The 17,948-nt window shown below is 49.0% G+C and overlaps 1 protein-coding gene across 1 annotated transcript; it reads right to left on the bottom strand.

Moving 5' to 3' along the window:
• Window positions 1-224: 224 nt before the first annotated feature.
• On the bottom strand, window positions 225-17,463 carry LOC150039186 (uncharacterized). The gene is made up of 9 exons (XM_090327979.1): window positions 17,242-17,463; window positions 17,026-17,124; window positions 15,627-16,335; window positions 15,344-15,506; window positions 14,846-14,990; window positions 14,624-14,740; window positions 12,718-12,799; window positions 12,058-12,241; window positions 225-1,192 (listed from the first exon to the last, which is right to left on the bottom strand). The coding sequence occupies exons 1-3, from the start codon at window positions 17,461-17,463 to the stop codon at window positions 15,883-15,885; spliced, it is 774 nt and encodes a 257-aa protein (XP_090184105.1). The 3' UTR covers window positions 225-1,192; window positions 12,058-12,241; window positions 12,718-12,799; window positions 14,624-14,740; window positions 14,846-14,990; window positions 15,344-15,506; window positions 15,627-15,882.
• Window positions 17,464-17,948: the final 485 nt, after the last annotated feature.

Genomic DNA, 17,948 nt, shown 5'->3' with positions numbered 1-17,948 from the left:
TTAGGGTGAGAGTGAGGGTGTGTAGGATAGGGTTACATTTAGTGTTAGGGACACAGGCTAGGTTTAAGGTTTGGTGTTGGGGTTAAGGTTAGGGTTAGGGTTAGGGCCAGAGCTAAATATAGGGCTAGGGTTCTGTCCCGTCCAGCGGGATGTCAACTAAGGCCAAGAACCTAGAGGGAGGAATGAAAGGGACAGGAGACACGAAGAAGGCAGCAAGACAAGCATCCTGATCAAGCTGCAAATTTTATTTTTTACACTGGGGTTTATATGCCTCTTCAGGAGAGGTAGGAGGGGGTTGGGGTATAGGAACTGCTCAGAGTAGGGGGTCCAGCAGTAGGATGTTTGCTCCTGCTCCGGGTAGAGGCCAGGTGGTAGGATGTTTGCATATCAACGCAAGCAGGCATGTGTTGCCTATTGACCTAATTACAAGATGCAGGCACATTCTTACACTAAGAATTCAGGGAGGGGGAGAATGTCTCTGACATCTCCTCCTTTCATATTAAAATAAGTGAGGGGCGAGGATTTAGGCAATATCTTAATTATGGTAGGCATTAATCTGAGAGGGGAGACAGAGGCTCTGATCTCCAGAAAGGAGGACATGTTGAGCAAGAAGCAAGACACAATGGCTGATGTGTCTGTCTTTCTGCTGAGGCCAAGCATCTTTTTGTGGGGGAAGGGTTTTAATAGATGTCAATTTCCATGCTATCGGGCGTGTCCCGCCGGAGACCCCGAGACTGATGGCTGTTTTATTTTTAGGCCTTCTCCTTGCAGTCTTAGCTGCACCGCACGCAGATGCCTACACCTGTTAACTGCAGGTGCATATCCCTCGGGTGGGGACTACAGTTCCTCTGGGGGCCTCATGATCCTCATGGCCTTCATCAGCCAAATCGGCTAGATGTAGGCGTTGATAATGTACCTGAATAGGCCTCCCCACCAGGGTATCAATCTGTTATTTTACAAAGGCTACAATTCTATTAAAAATACATGGTCCAATGGTAACAATTAACAACACTGCGAAGGTATCCTGATCTTATCTCATACAATGCCAAAAGCAACACCATTCATGTCCTACTTCTCAAATAGCCTAAATCAGTCAAACAGCAAAACACAGGAACAGATGTGATAATTAAAAGGCCAATGATGAGAAGTCCCACGATGATTAGCAGGGTTGTCCAATAGGGTCTCTTCGTTCCTGTGAATATGAAAGGAGAGTATTCTCAGGGCCAAACGCAGGTTCTGGAATGGTATTATTAATCTTTTTTTATTAAACATTAATGTCCTTAGGGGCTGATGAGTTAACTTGTTTAATCAATTTCTTGGGCAGCCATCTTGGTGCCAATTGTTTTTGGTCCAGGACACAGGCTGAACCGCATCCCCAAATGAGTACAGGATCTGGACCATTCCAGTTATTAGTGAGGGGATCTCGCCACATCACCATAGGCGGAGTCGTATCTGGAGAAGGGTTCCAGTGGCAGTCTGCAGCCGAATGACCATTATTATCTAAAGTCAAAAAATTTAACACAAAGAGTGCATGACTTAATCGATCACGGGGGGAAGCAAAGGATAAAGAAGTGGATTTAAGCCGAGTGAGCCAAGTTTTTAGCATTTGATGGGCTCTCTCAACAATTCCTTGACCTTGTGGGTTATAGGGGATTCCTGTAATGTGATTAATGTGAAACTCTTCACAAAACTGTCTAAATTTTGCACTAACGTAAGCAGGACCATTATCTGTTTTAATTTTAACAGGTTTTCCCAGAACAGAAAAAGCTGTGACAAGATGTGAAATGACATCCTTTGTGGCTTCTCCCAAATGAGGGAAGGCAAAAATGAAACCACTATAGGTATCTATAGAAACATGAAGATACTTTTATTTTCCAAATTCTGGGAAATGAGTAACATCCATCTGCCACAATTGATTAGGGAAAAGGCCGCGTGGATTAACTCCCAAGTGTGGTACTGGCTGGCTCACAATACACGAGGGACATTTTTTTTTAAACATTCTCTCGAGCTTGTTCTTGGGATATTTTACAAAATAAGGGATTGGGCATTCAAATGATGTAATTTATGTAAGTTTTGGGCCTCTTGTATTGATTCTACAATTATGGGGAAGGTAAGCCTTGTAGCAGCATCTGCTTGAGCGTTGCCCTCTGTAAGGGGTCCAGGTAAATTAGCATGGGCTCTAATATGTCCCAAATAAAAAGGTTCTTGTCTACTTCTTATTAACTTTTGAATTTGTATAAAGAGGTGTAGCATTAGAAGTTATTTTAAGAAAAGGAGAAGTTTCAAGCAACGGAATGGAATGAGCTATGTATGCACTATCAGTATAAATATTTACAGCTCGAGTGGAGAACTGTTTGAAAACTTGAAATATGGCATATAGCTCAACCAACTGGGCCGATTTATAAGATGTTTTGAAAACATGGGAAGACCCGTCTGTAAACACAGTGACAGCCTTTGGAATGGGGTTATTTTTTGTATTTTTAGGAAAAAGGAATGAATGGGACTGGGCAAACTGTAATACGGGATCATCATTACTATTATCTATTACTCCTAGGAACCCTGACAGGGCTATTCCCCAGTCTTCCATAGTTTGGAGAAGAAATTGAATTTGTTCCTGAGTATAAGGAACCACTAATATATCAGGATCTTTTCCAAAATATTGGTGGGAAAGGGAGCGAGCTTTAATAATTATGGAAGCAATTTGAGACGAACATACTGCAATTACTTTAGATGAGGAAATGGGGAGATGGACCAAAAAAAGAGGTTGTCCTCTTTTATTGGGGGTGATGGACTTCTGACAAAAAATTCCAGTGGGAGTATGTGGGGTGGCCAAAATTATAAAATTTAGGGGTAAAGTATAAGAAATTTGTGAAACAAATTGTTGGTCAATAGCTTGTGCCACTTGTCCCAACGCATCCCTTGCTGCATGTGTGAGCTCGCGAGGGGAGGAAGGGTCAGAATCTCCTCACAGGATATCGTTAAGAGGCAAGAATACATTCTTAGGTAATTTTACATAAGGTCTGAGCCATTGGATATCATTTTGGAAATCATTAAGGGTATGGAGGCTATCTACACAAAATTGAATGCGAGGTGTTAAGAATAATTCCTGTTGTAATTTTAAACCCAGATAAGTAAAGGGGTCTTGTAACTGAACTTTATCAGGAGCTATTTGCAAAGCAAGATTAAGAAGGGCTTTAGAAAGTTCCACCAAACAATTTTGTAGATCTGACTTGTCCCGAGCTGCCAACAAAATATCATCCATATAATGCAAAATATAAATGTGTGGGCAGCATAAATGAATTGGATCCATTGCCTGTGCAACAAATTTTTGAGAAAGGGTTGGGCTATTGGCCATTCCTTGAGGCAAGACTTTCCAATTAAATCTTTGCAAAGTCCCTGAAAATTAACACGAGGGAGACTGAAGGCAAAATAAATGTAATCATCAGGATGTAGGGGAATTCTAAAAAAAGCAATCTTTAAGGTCAATAATTATTTTATAATAGCCTTTTGGAATGGCTACAGGGATTGGAATGCCAGGTTGGAGGACCCCCATAGGTGCCATGACCTTATTAATGGCACGCAGATCCTGTAAGAGGCACCATTTGCCGGATTTTTTCTTTATAACAAAAATGGGTGTATTCCAAGAAGAATTAAAAGGCTCTATATGTCCAGCTGTGAGCTGCTCCTGTACAAGCGCTGTAGAGGCTTTTAATTTCTCTTGGGTGAGTGGCCATTGATCTATCCATACAGGAGTTTGAGTATTCCAGGTGATTTTATCTGCATGGGGTACAGGAAGGCCAGTGGCCGTTACTAAAACTCCGAATGTCTGAGCCCATGTCTATCTGTTTTGGAGGGAATTGTAATAGGCTATGCCCTGTTTCATTTTTCCAAGTCCTGTACCAGGCACGTAATCCATGCACAGCATTTGTTGTGTAACTACATTATTAGGACTGCACAAAATAACATCCATTTGGGAGAGAATATCATGTCCCCATAGATTAACAGGGAGGCCAGGCAATATAAAAGGAGTTACAGTGCCTTTATTTCCTTCCTTATCTTTCCAATATAATACCTTTGAACTGACTTGGGGATTATTGGATTGGCCTATACCTCCCAAATCAATGAGAGATGCGGTCAGCAGCCAATGGGCGGGCCAATGGTCTTGACTGTAGCTTCAGCTCCTGTATCTAAAATGCCCTGGAATTCTTTTCCTTCAATAATGAGGGTTAGCACAGGCCTATTTTTAGTAATTGGCTGAACCCAATAAGCATCTGAGGATCCCAATGGGGTAGTACCTTGGGGCCTGGAAGAAATTGGAGATGGGTCTCCAGTAACCAGGGGCATAAGAACAAGTTGTCCTAAATGGGTGCCCTGTGGGATGGCAGCTATTCCATTAATAGCAGTCGCCAGAATTTTTATTTCCCCAGTAAAGTCGTTATCAACAATGCCGGGAAAGACCTGAATACCTTTGAGAATGGTTGATGCTCGGCCAAGAATAAAGGCACAGGTATTTGGGGGTAAGGGGCCTTGCACTCCTATGGAAATAATGTGTGGGCCCTGGGTAGAGACTAATATTGTATCGGAGGCGGCACAGAGGTCCAATCCTGCGCTAACTGGGGTAGCTCGTTGGAGGAAGGTGATTGGGAGGAGGGATGATATTGGGATTTTCCCTGTATGCGAGAGGGGAGGGGTTGCCCTTGGGTATTAGCCTTTGATCTACATTCCTTTGCCCAGTGATAGCCTGTTGCTCCTCTCGGGGCAGCAACACAGGAACGGGGAGGGACACACAGGGCCAGCCTGTAGTCCCCCGGGAGCCGAGCGAGATGGTAAGTGTCGAAGACCCAGCCCTCCCCCAATCACCGGGGAAGAAAAAACCACGCTGAGTCAGAAGCAGTGTTAACCATGAAAGCGCATCAGATCTCTCTGCTCATCTCTGCTGATCTCTGCTGCTCTCTCTGATGCTCTCCGATGCTCTCCTCCTTTATTGCGTCAGACAATTAGTTATATACTGTTAGGGTAGGAGAAGGTGGGCACTGGGAAGCTAGCCAATAGGAAGAGGGCCTCTGTGTTACCACTAAGGGTCTGGGTGGGCTTTCAGGTAGTGGGCAGGACAGGTGCAGGAAGGCGCGCGAGACTTGAGCTGCTGCGAGACCCGCGAAACTGCGGGGGGTTCAATCGAGTCACGTACACAGATGCCTTAAGAGAGGTATGCAAAAGACCTAATGCCTGGTCAAAGCCCTTTAATTGCAGCTGAGCCAGAATCAGGCCTCAGAGATGGAGGCTAGGCCCCAACAATTCCCCCTTTTTTGTTTATTAGAACAGGGGGGACAAGCGCGCAAAACCCCTGTCTTAGGTCGTCCCCTTCAGGGGATCTTACCCATCTTTGAGTGCTCTGCGGCCTTCTGTCCCACAGTACAGATCACCCCCGGGCCTGTCTTAGGTTGTCCCCGCTCCAGAGATCTTACCCGTCATTGGCTCTCGGGGAGACATCTAAGGGGAGTCAAGGGATCCTTCCTCGTCATTGGGCTCTCCTTGGTCATAGGAGTTATTGGCATTGGTAGCAAGCCTCTGGTAACGCACCTGTACGTTCATCAACTGAATGGATTCGTTCATCAACTGAATGGATTCTATCCTGCTTTGAATGAATTGTAACCTTATTGATAACACAGGGCCCAAAAGTTAAGAGTAAGAACAAGAGGAGTATAGGACCAAGAAATGGAAGGACAGAGGGTAGCCATCTGTGCAGTCCGGTCCAGAGGAAGTTGATGATGGGTATCTTGACTCCAAGAAGAAACAGGATCAGCACTGTAAGGTCCATTATTTATTCTGAAAAAGAAGAGAGAGAGATATCCTCAGGAGGCAGAGAGCCTTCTGGGTCTTCATCAATATTATTGGGGTCCCTCCATATTTGGGGACAATATTTAAGATCCCTTGTAGGGACCCAAATTGGCTTTGTTTCATCAGTGGGGAAAACACAGCCAAATCCTCTTCCAGCTGTAATGAGGGGGTCAGGGCCCCTCCACTCCCCATTAAGGGGGTCCTTCCACCGGACATAGACAGTTCGATAGGGAATAGAGGTTGTCCAATGTTTCTGGAAGGGTGAGAGATGTTCCCCTTTGGCAAAATTTAAAATATTGAGAGAAAACAAAGCCATCTTTAGCTGATCATGGGGGGGGAGTGTATTCCCCCTTTTTTGTTTTATTAATTGAGATTTAAGGACATGGTTATATCTTTCTACTATTGCTTGTCCTCTGGGATTATGAGGGATGCCAGTAGTATGGGTAATTTGCCATTGTTTAAAGAAGTCATCAAGAGACTTGCTTACAAAACATGGACCATTATCGGTTTTTATTTGGTCTGGCAATCCGAGAGTAGCAAAACATTGAAGAAAATGACTGATAGCATGTTTAGCTCTCTCCCCGGAATGGGCTGTAGCCCAACAGGCATGGGAAAAGGTGTCTATTGTTAAAAAAATGTATTTAAGTTTTCCAAAAAAGGGAAAATGTGTAACATCCGTTTGCCACAGATTATTAGGCCTAAGACCTCGAGGGTTAACACCGCCCATTTGGAGCGGTGGAACCTGTAAGAAAGGGTGACATGACTTGCAGGTTCTAATAATCTTTTTTAGGTCTTTAATAGCAACTTGGGGAAATCGGTGGTGTAGTCCCCTCCCGTTGGCATGCGTGAGCCGATGGAAAGAGATAGCCTCCTGTAAAGTGTAACATTCAGGTTTAGAGGCTAACTGGTCAGCGAGGGCATTGCCTTTGGTCAAAATACTTGGAAGGCTTTCATGTCCCCTCAGATGTTGAATAAACATAGGCGCAATCCTTTGTTTGAGCAAATTTCTAGCTTGAATCATCAAAGGAGTGATGGGGTTACTATCAAGTTTAATATGAGCTTCTATGAGGTTAGGTAACAAATTGACCACATACAGGCTATCTGAGAATAGGTTAAGAGGACCAGTAACCTCAGATAAAGCTAAGACCACCGCATAAAGTTCCTTAAATTGCGCTGAACCCTGTATTTCATGAGACAGGGTCACTGCAGGAGAAGAATTGCCTTTACCTGGGGAGAAAATAACAACAGAAGCCCCCTTCTTGCCTCCATCCGTGAATACGGTGGGGAAGGAGGTATTAGCTTCACTTAGAAAAAGTTTTGGAGGTCGCCACTCCAGCTGACTAAAGGAGCGCATCCATTTATGGGGACCATAATGACAATCCACTTTACCTGGAAAGCCTTCCATGGCTATTGCAAGTCTAGCATTATTTCTTTGTAGCCAAGAGAAATCATTAATCCTAAAAGGGACGATAAGAGAGTGGGGTTCACTCCCAAAAAGACGAGTGGATAAGTCTCGTCCTTTGACAATGCAATCTGCCATCTGGTCAGTCATGGAGTAAACTCTAGGTGTTCCTCCGACTGACAGGTGAATCCAGTGAAGAGGTTCCCCTTCCTGGCCTAAAAGGGCAGTGAAGAGGGTCTGTCCTGATAGGACATAGAGTGTTAGGGGCATAGCAGGATCATACCTCTTTAAGGCTGCTTCATTGATAGCTAATTGAATTTTATTTAGAACCTCTTTATGATCAGCTGACAATGTTACTATGGAGGTCAGATCAAGAGCCTTTAAGAGATCAAAAAGAGGTGTGAGAGTTGCAGTGGTTATGGGGATCCATGGTCTCATCCAATTAATTTCACCAAGAAGTTTTTGAAGTTGGGGCAAGGTGTAAGTATTTTGGATAGATAATTGGGGTTTTAAAGGAGACACAACATCCAGTGTTAGGACAGATCCCAGGATTTTAAAGGGGGGTATCTTTTGGATTTTTTCTGGGGCAATTTGGAAGCCATTATCTTTTAACAGTTGGAGACATTTATTAAAAAGACAATCTAAATGCTGAGTGTCTGGGCTTCCTATAATGATATCATCCATATATACATAGAAAAGTGAGCCTGTCTCCTCGTTAAGAGGGGATAAGACTCTAGACATATAGTCCTGACATATAGGAGGACTATTGGCCATACCTTGAGATAGAACTGTCCATTCAAAACGCAAATCAGGCCCCTTATAATTTAATGAAGGAAGGGAGAAGGCAAACTTCTCAGTATCTTCCGGGTGGAGAGGAATAGAGAAAAAACAATCTTTGATGTCTATGACTATGAGATATTGGTCATTAGGAATGGCAGGTATCCAGGGCATCCCCCTTTGGGGGGTCCCAAAAAGTTCCATCCTCTCATTTATTTTTCTCAAATCTTGGAGTAGTCTCCACTTGCCATTAGGCTTTTTAATCACAAATACTGGGGAGTTCCAAGGGCTTAAAGACTTCCTTTTTATGCTTTTCTCAACGCTATCAACAAAAGTAGACAGGTCCTCTCTTGATCTTTGGTTAATTCCTGCTATCGGAGACTCAGAGGGACCCTCCTCCAGTTTTCTCCAGGCCGCTAGGCCCAAAGCTGTAATCTGATCCTGATAGGGAGGGGGGGTGGCGGCCTGCTGGATCCCCGTTGAGTACTGATCAGAGGTCCCTGCAAGCATCCCCAAAGTAATGGGGATTACAGGTTGCACGTGTTGGTTCCTCTCTGCCTGTTGGCGGCATTCTTCTTTATACAGGGCACACCAGTTAATGAAAAGCGGGCCTGGAAGAACTGCTTTGGCTAGAGCCATCCAATCGGCTGCAGTACATGGTTGATGAGCAAGGCTTTGGAGGATGGCTTCCGTCCAAGGAGCATTAGGGCCAACTTCTAAGACAGCTTTTTTGAGTTCCTTAAGGTCGCCAGGCTCCCAGGGATACCCAGTTGCAGGGCGGTTACCACCCGGGTCAATATTAACAGGGAAAAGCTGGCAGTACTCAGGGCCAGGTTCAAATGGTGCCTCACTAGTGACACTGTCTGTTGGGGTCACGCTCTCCGGCCTTTCTGACACACTTCCATTCAAAGGCTGCAATATCTTGTAGACCTCAGAAGCACCGTGCAGAAGCCTGTCTGGTGAATGGAGCCCTGGCAGGCCCAGACCCTCCTGTGAGACTACTGAGGGTGGATGGAACCCTGGCGCTGTGGGGGTTGGGAAGCTAACAGGGCACACTAGGCCCGGACCCTCCTGTGAGACTACTGAGGGCTCATGGCCTGGGTTTGATGGGGGAGGGGTAAAGGGTGGCTCCTTCTCATCTCCCTGAGGGGAACTTGGCCTTTCAGTAGACAATGAGAGATTAGCATCTCTGCAGGGAGTCAGGGAGGCATCTGGCCTCTCTTCGTTAACTGTGTCCCCAGGGGACCCAGCCCTCTCCTTGGAAAGTTGAGGAGAAAAACTAGACTTTAAGACTGAATAAACTCCTCCTGAAGGAATCTCCCCTAGATTTATCTGGGCTTTTCCGATTAGATGCTCAATTTTGTCCCAAGTATTCCAGTCTACCAAGTTGCTAGTTGGCAGCCACAGGGCGATTTTAACTAAAGTATCCCAAACTTTACATGTCTGTGCAACTAAAATCTCTAACCCTCGACTTTTAAGGAAGAGCTTAAGAGAGTCGAGGGAAGGGTCATTCTTAGAAAGGTTCTTTCCCATATTTGATGGGAGTACACTTACCCGCAGTCCGATTAGCTCGTCGGCGGTGAGTTTCTCGAGCACGTGGAGCCCTCACACGGGGCGGCAGTTTCCTCACACGGGGCACCAGCTGTTGCTCCTCTCGGGGCAGCAACACAGGAACGGGGAGGGACACACAGGGCCAGCCTGTAGTCCCCCGGGAGCCGAGCGAGATGGTAAGTGTCGAAGACCCAGCCCTCCCCCAATCACCGGGGAAGAAAAAACCACGCTGAGTCAGAAGCAGTGTTAACCATGAAAGCGCATCAGATCTCTCTGCTCATCTCTGCTGATCTCTGCTGCTCTCTCTGATGCTCTCCGATGCTCTCCTCCTTTATTGCGTCAGACAATTAGTTATATACTGTTAGGGTAGGAGAAGGTGGGCACTGGGAAGCTAGCCAATAGGAAGAGGGCCTCTGTGTTACCACTAAGGGTCTGGGTGGGCTTTCAGGTAGTGGGCAGGACAGGTGCAGGAAGGCGCGCGAGACTTGAGCTGCTGCGAGACCCGCGAAACTGCGGGGGGTTCAATCGAGTCACGTACACAGATGCCTTAAGAGAGGTATGCAAAAGACCTAATGCCTGGTCAAAGCCCTTTAATTGCAGCTGAGCCAGAATCAGGCCTCAGAGATGGAGGCTAGGCCCCAACAATAGCCCCCACCGCATCTGGGGCATAGGGTGGAGGGGGGCAGCCTGCCTGAAGGAGATGGAGCCGAGCCCTGAGTCATGAGTCTTTTTGATAAAGTGGCTGGGCATTCGCGGGCAAAATATCCTGGCTGTTTGCAAGAGTAGCAAGTGGAGGTTCCCTTAGAGGGATCTTGAGTATTTTTAAATGCTGCTCCAGTTGCCAGTCCCATGGCATAAGTTGATCCTATGCCAGCACAAAGTCTTACATACTCTGAAAGGTTGGCCTTGTGTTTATGTGGCCGGAGAATTTCTTGACACGCCAGATTGGCATTTTCAAAGGCAAGGTGTTTAACAAATGCACTTTCATTTTCCCTGGGGCCAAGCAGTCTCTCAGCGGCCACATTGAGGTGCGAGATGAAGTCACTATAGGGCTCATCAGCCTTTAGCTGGATCTTAGCTAAGGAGGTAGTGGCTGGCCCCTTTTGAGGGAGTTTTCTCCAGGCCTGTAACCCGGCGCCTTGAATTTGTGCCAGAAGTCCAAAAGGGAATTGGGCTTGCGTATTGTTGGAATCATATGGTGCGTCTCCTAAAAGTTTCTTAAGGGTCCATTTTTTAGATGAAGCTTTGGTAGAATTTTTTCAAGCTAGTTCTCTACAAGTTTCAACATAATTGGATTTCCACAGGACATAGTCGCCTCCGCTAAGGGTGGCTCTGGAGAGATAGTTCCAATCATTAGGCATGAACCATCGAGCATTTTGGTTTTCTAATAAGGCCTGAGTGTACGGGGCAGTGGGGCCATACTGAGCACAGGCGGCTTTAAGTTTTTCAATAAATCTGAGAATGAGTTTTTTATAAACCTGTTGTTGCCCATTGCCAGGCCCTTGATCAGGGCGCTTTCCTTCATCCCCTGATTCAGGATCCTCACTATCTTCCCCAGAGTGGTGAGACAAAGCATCCTCAGCCTCATTTTCCCCAGCATTCGGGAGAGAGATGGGCTCAAAATGATCTCCAGCTTGGCTCCGGGTTACAGGGAAAGCTAAGAGGGGTTGGTTTTTATTTTTTATTTTATTTTGTTTGGGTGGTCTGGGTGATTTTTTCCAAAGCAAGGTAGCAGAGTTCTGAATCGAGGGAGCGCAACTCTTTAAGGAGTTGAATATGTTCCCATCTATGTTGGAGTGATCGCTGCAAGGCCGATAAATCAGGCACAGGGGGATCGGGCTCGTGGAAAGCTGGCACATGAGAAGGAAGATGAGGATATGGGGGCCAATCTGGGTTATAGGGCGGAGGGTTTTTTAAAAACGGTAATGGGCAGCCTCTTCCTCTAATACAGTTTGTTCTTCTGGGTCTAACCTATCAGGATTGCTAAATGAATCTTGAACAGTGGGATATAAATGACTTGTTTTATTATCAGAAGCGGCAGTAGAAGCCATTCTTTTAATCTTTGGGTCTCTATGAAAATCATCAGCATGGGGCATATCTAATATAATAGATGGGCACTTAGAAGAGGGTCAGGAGGCCTGTCGCAGTACCTCTTCGCCGTACTTAATTAAAGCATCAAAACCTTTATCAAGGGAGCAAATTTTTAAAGTTTCATTAATTAAATTCCAATAGGAAAAGGTTGTAACAGGAGCCTTTTCGAGGCCAAATTTCTCATAATATTCATCTAAACAGTCCCCAACTCTTTGCCATTTAACCTCATTTATAGTCCCTTCTTGGGAGAACCAAGGACATAAATCCTCCACACGCTCAAAAAAATGCCTTTAAGTCTTCCTTTTTAACCCGAGTTCCAGGTGTCTTGAGAGCCTCTCTTAAATCTGAGATGAACAATTCCTGTGACGATGATGCCTGTCCCATGGTCAGTCACTTACCTTGCGCCGTCTTCACTCCTCAGCATTGACCGAGATGTCTCAGGCGGGCCACTCCGAGCTGGTCACACAATCACTTGGATCCAAGTTTTCCTGGAGGACAGCATTCCTCAGCCTCACAGGCACTCAAGCCGCACGTTGGGCACCATTTGTCCTGTCCAGCGGGACATCAACTAGGGCCAAGAATCTAGAGGGAGGGATGAAAGGGACAGGAGACATGAAGAAGGCAGCAAGACACGCATCCTGATCAAGCTGCAAATTTTATTTTTTACACAGGGGTTTATATGCCTCTTCAGGAGAGGCAGGAGGGGATTGGGGTACAGGAACCACTCGGGATAGGGGGTCCGGTAGTAGGATGTTTGCTCCTGCTCCGGGTAGAGGCCAGGTGGTAGGATGTTTGCATATCAACGCAAGCAGGCATGTGTTGCTTAGTGACCTAATTACAAGATGCAGGCACATTTTTCCACTAAGAATTCAGGGAGGGGGAGAATGTCTCTGACAGGGTTCTGTTTAGGTTCAGGATCAGCATTTGGGCTAGGGGCAGGGTTAGGGTTAGTTTTAGTGTTGGGGTTAGAGCTAGATCTAGGGTTAGGGTTCCATTAAAGGTTTGTGTGAGGTTTAGGGTTCGGGATAGGGTACTCATTCCCCATCACACCAGCTTACACTCAGGTATGTGGTGCTCATTTCTGGTCCTCCTGGTCTCAGGAACAGTGGGATGTCTTCCCTGGTTTTAGTTTATTTTCACCTGTGCAGCAGGATGAGAGTAAAGCAGAGGCCTTCCACAGGCTCCCTGGCACATCACCAAAGGCACACAGGGATGCTCTTAATGACATGTCTTTTTTTTTTAATTAATTTATTTTTTATTGTAATTAGTAAAAGGGTTACATGATATTTGCCAGATAGAAGGTGCATTAATTCACATACATTGATACCCTTTCACATGTCTTGGTACCCGTTTCCCTCCCCCCCCACACCCCCCACCCGTCTTGGTTTTCCCCCCTTCCCTATCAAATTTCAAATATCCAAATACAAATAAATTCAATATATCAGATAACAAAGTGAGATACTATACCAATATGAGATAACCAAGGGACAGCAAAGGAGATGAGAGACAACATAGTACATTAAGGACAACAATCATTCATTATATGGCTTTTGTTTCACTATCCTGGAGGTCCTTTCAATTAGCTTCACATTATATGTCCTTATGTATCAAGATTTTGCTCTATTGCAGATCTCTGCTAGTAGAGCCCAAGGTTTCTACTGATTATGACGAATGAGGGAAACCATTGAGCCTAAGTTCCTTTGAGTCTGGCTTACTTCACTTAATATGATCTTTTCTAAGTCTTTCCATTTCCTAACAAATGGGGCAATGTCATTCTTTCTGACAGCAGCATAGAATTCCATTGTATACAAATACCACAACTTGTTGATCCACTTATCAACTGAGGGACATCTAGGTTGGTTCCATATCTTTGCTATGGTGAATAGTGCTGCAATGAACATTGTTGTGCTAGTGGGTTTAGTATGTCCTTGAATGACATGTCTTTCAAAGATACACAGCTGTAAAACTCCAAATAAATTCTGAAAACTCAAAGGACCCCTGTCATACTTCCCAGCCCAGAATTCCAGCATCATGAAGTGTCTCAGCTAGATGGCAGCTCAGAATGAATGAGGCTGTTTACACATGCAAATGGAAGTCAGGAGTATCAATCTCCCCTGGCAGTGGAGGAAATGGGTTCAAAGGCAATGTTGCAAAGCCATGCCAAGGAAGACTGGAGGACTTCCTCTGCCCTGGCACCACCCACATGGCCACTCAAGAGCCCCCCAGCTCCCATTCCCCCTCAGTCACCTGGTTGGGCACTTTACCATCATGTTTTGACTGAATCCCCTAAAAGATCACCTGCTCAGGGCCTCACATGGCCTGCACTGGCTTGGTCCCATAAAAGACCAAAGTGATCTCCACATGTGCCTGGGAGATAAAAACAGGCTGTCCTTGAAGATACAGAGCGAGTGATCCTTCTAGTCCCTCCCATGGCAGGGAGCTCATTGCCATGTATTGGCCTGAATGGCATGGGATGGGGACTATCTCGGCAGTGGGCATTTAAACATCACTCCACTCTGAATGTCCATCCATTCTGGGCCACCAAGGATCTAGCATTTAGCAAAAGGCCTGGATGTCCTGAGGCTGGAGCTCTTGCTCCCCCTCAGCAAGGAAGATAAAAAGGGACAGATGCAGCAGGTTTACCCCAGGTGCCAGCACCGACAGGTGGCCAGCTGGCCACTGTGCCTTAGTAGTGCCCTTGTTTCTGGTTGGTCAGCCTCTGGATTCCTGCAGACATTGGAAGTGGGGTCACCTAAGAGTACCCGCCAGCAAAAATGTGATAGGAAACCTACTGCAGAAGACAAGCAGGGAGCAGCTTATGTGGAGGTGCAGGCGCAGAGCTGGTGCTCTGTGACTGCTTACTGACCCTGTGGATCAGCCATTCACAGCTCTGACAGGGAAGGGGCAAGGGATGGGCACATGAAATGCCCTTCGTGACCTTAGTCCCACACTCCAGGCACCCACCTAGTGCATCAGGAGACATGCCTCTCTCCTGTATGCCTCCACGGCCACCAAGTGCTGGAAGCAGTGCAGGGAGATGATGCCATAGCTACTGTCCCAGATGTCCAATATCTGCCTCACCTTGGGGGGCCAGGGCAGGGTCACAGGTTGATTCCCCAAAGCCCTTTCTTTCTGGATCTGCCCACAGCTTGGCCACCTCAGCCAGCCCCTCATTCTGCTCCTCACTTGTTTCTTGGCTGTCCTCAGTAGCCCAGGGCCTCCCAGAGGTGGACATCTGGCCGGGTGCGTGTCCCCTTGCCCACGTAGAAGATGAATCGAACACGTGTCTGAAAGCGCTCAGCTGGGGTCAACGAGAAGGCCTTTCATTTCCCTTGGTGAAAGGGGCAACTCAGAGCAGGGAAAGTGGCCAGTCCCCACAATCACAGAGCAACCCAAACCTACATACCCCATGACTGTATCTTGTGAGACCACAGAATGGTGGCTCTCACCAATTACACTCAGCCTCTTAGGTTGCATCCAGTGTTTTTACAAAGTTGCTGACCATTAGAGACCCTTACCTAAGGGTACAGAGCAGAGAAGCCTCAGCTTTTCCCTCTGTGTTACTGGACATCAACTTCAGGACATTAGGCATTCTTAGCAAGTGCTTTACCATTGAGCACACCCCAAGCTTCAAATTTTCTACCTCTTATTTCCAGGTCTTTATTACTCCCCCCACCCCAGTACCTGGGGTCCAGCAGCAGATATGTGAAGCTGGACTTCACAGTCCCTTCCCACCACCTCTTCGTGGGATCAGGCCATTCAAACTGCTGGGCAAGGGAGTCTTCATCTGCCTGGGAGGTCCGAAGTGTCTCAGCCAGTTCTGGGCTGTGTCCTGAAAAATCTGGGCCTGAGGGGGAGAGAGTCAACTGTGAGGCATGAGCAAGGTGGACTGAGAGATGGAGGGCAGGGGTGTATATGTGTATCTGGGGATCTCAGAGGGTCCCAGGATGCCCCAAGAAGAACGAACCAGAAGCAGTGTGGGCTTCCTCCAGGATCTGGAGATAGTATGGCCAGATGAAAGGTGTGATGGGGCCAGGACTGGTGCCCAGACCTTGGAGTACCTGCAGAAGCTCCAGGTCTGATATGGCAGAGATGGGCCAGGGCTGGCAAGAGAGGACAGGTTCCCAGCCCCCAGGGGTGCTCTCCTCATCTTCTGTCAGCCATAGGGCAGCCACATTGGTATGGCCTTCCATACTGATGGATGTCTGGTCATCTTGCAGGAACTAGAAGTTGGGGGAGCTGTGCGCTGGGCTCCCATCAGGCATGGCTAGAAAGCAGAAGGGAGGCTGGAAGGCCATGTGCTCTGGGGATGCCAGGGTCAGAGCTTGTAGATTGGCACTTAGCTCTGCTTCCTGTCCTGCCACCACTGCTGGGGCCAGGTGGGGTGCATGATCCACACAATTTGTTACCCTCAGAGGAGAGGCAGCAGGTGCAGTTCTGTCTTGGGCTGGGTTCTCAGCTCCAGAAACCTCAACTGCGGTGACAAAAGAGGCACTGGAGCTGCAGTCCTGGTCCACAAGGGAGGCCCCATCCTGGTTAGCAACCTCCAGGGTCACAGAGAGGATGTGGGCTCCAGGGTCCGCCTCCAAGCCTACGTCCTGGCTGGGCTTGGCCCAGCTGGGTCTGGAGTGCTGCAGAGACTGGAGTTGCACAGGGAGATCCACAGATGCTTGGGTCTGGTGTCACAGGCAGAAGGAAGAAAAAGCCGGGTAGAGACAGAGGACAGGAGACAGACAGACCTGCCAGAGAGGCAGTCTAAGCTGTTCCCCTAGGACAGGGTCGCGCAGCCAGTGAGGCTGACTCACGGGCCAGCTCGGGCTAAGGCTCCACACCCCGGGAGCGGCCCACAGGCCCCGGTCCCGCAGGATGCGTGCGCAGTCGAGGTGTCCCAGCTGCATGACCAGGTCCACGGGTCTGAGTCCGTCCTGGGAGGCCTCGGAGGACCGATCAGCAGGGGGCCCCGGCTCTGCCCTCACCCCGCACCCTCCATCTGCCTGCCCTTGGCTCAGCAGGAACTCCAGGGCCCGGCAGCAGCCCCTGGTGGTGGCCACTTGTGCCGGATCGGACTGTTCTGTGCAGGAGGGAAGGGGAGTGGAGTGGAGGGGAGGATCTGGACGGGAGGGGAGGGCCGGGGGCGGGGCGGATCTGGGCGGGAGGACCCGGTTCCTAATGGACTCAGCGCCTAATGGCGCTGCTGGGGCCGGACCTCGCCTCCCCCTACCGGAGATGCCAGGACCCTCGACCGCGCGCCCAGGCCCCTGAGCTTCCAACCCGGATCCACTGGGTCCCGGTGTAAATTCTCCCCGCTCTGGGCCCGGGACCCCCGGCTCCCAGCCTCGCCCACGCGGCCCCTCCTGGCTTCTCACCGAGCGTCGGGTCTCCGCCGTCCCGCAGCAGCGCCCCAAGATATCAAAGGCTGCGCGGGCGCCAAGCTCCCGCCGCCAAGTGCAACACCGCCGCCGCGCCTTCCGACAGCACCAAACTGGGGTTGGCGTCCTGGCCCAGCAGGTCCTGCACGGCCCTGCACAGAGGGGTCAGAGTGGACCCGATTCCCGAGCCACCCAGCCCCGCCTCGCCCTCACCTTGGCTTCTCCTGCCGCAGTGCTGCCGGCAGCCGCAGAGCCAGACCGGCAGAGGTGTCCACGTCCCAAGGCGCTGCCGCCGCCCACCGCCACCGAGTGCGCACGCGCCGCCCCGCCCCGCGCAGCTCCAGGCCCAGCGCCCGCCCCGCCCACCTCCAGCTCCCGACCCGCCCTCGCCCCCGTGGAGTAGCTGCAGCTGTGGCTCCGCCCCCGCCCGTCCATCTCCAGGCCCCGCCCTCGTCCCCGCCCCCTCCGTCCCGGCCTCTTGGTCTCTTCCCTCGTTAATCCAGACTCAGCTGCAGCCTCAGACCCGCCTGTCCCTGCTGTGCACCGGGGCCTGAGGAGAGGCCGCTGGCTCTGGGCCCGCGGCCCAGCCCGAGCCACCTCCCTCCTGAGCTCGGCTCCCCAGGAGTACAGAGGTGTCTGCGGTATCCGGGGCTCTTCACCCCGGTGATTCCGGTAGGGCGCCCATGTTCCGCGGTGAGGCCCGCGGGGTGCTCCCTGCCCCGGGACGTGGCTGGGGACGTGGCTGGGGGCTATGGGTTCTGAGGGTGAAGGCAGTCTGCAGAGCAGACCACTCGGCAAACGCGCAAGGGGCCTGCAGGCCCAGGCCTGGCCGCAGGGGCCCTTTTGATTGGGGCGGTTGACTAGGAGCTGGTCTCCATGCCTTTTGCTCAGACAGGTAGATTGAGGCTCTGGGGGCGCAG

Source organism: Megascapheus bottae, unplaced genomic scaffold (genome assembly GCF_031878675.1).
Source record: "Megascapheus bottae isolate mThoBot1 unplaced genomic scaffold, mThoBot2.hap1 HAP1_SCAFFOLD_37, whole genome shotgun sequence".
Taxonomy (NCBI): Eukaryota; Metazoa; Chordata; class Mammalia; order Rodentia; family Geomyidae; genus Megascapheus; species Megascapheus bottae.
The sequence above is the reverse complement of the archived record's forward strand: the minus strand, read 5'-3'. Positions and strand labels throughout refer to the sequence as shown.

Bases quoted from the DNA above. Each gene is read 5' to 3' on its own strand.
- LOC150039186 (XM_090327979.1), bottom strand. From the start codon at position 17,463: ATGGACGGGCGGGGGCGGAGCCACAGCTGCAGCTACTCCACGGGGGCG. The intron at 17,125-17,241 runs GTGAGGGCGAGG...TGCTGTCGGAAG, and splicing joins CTGCGGCAGGAGAAGCCAAG to GCGCGGCGGCGGTGTTGCAC. The intron at 16,336-17,025 runs GTGAGAAGCCAG...CTGTGACACCAG, and splicing joins CGGCGGAGACCCGACGCTCG to ACCCAAGCATCTGTGGATCT.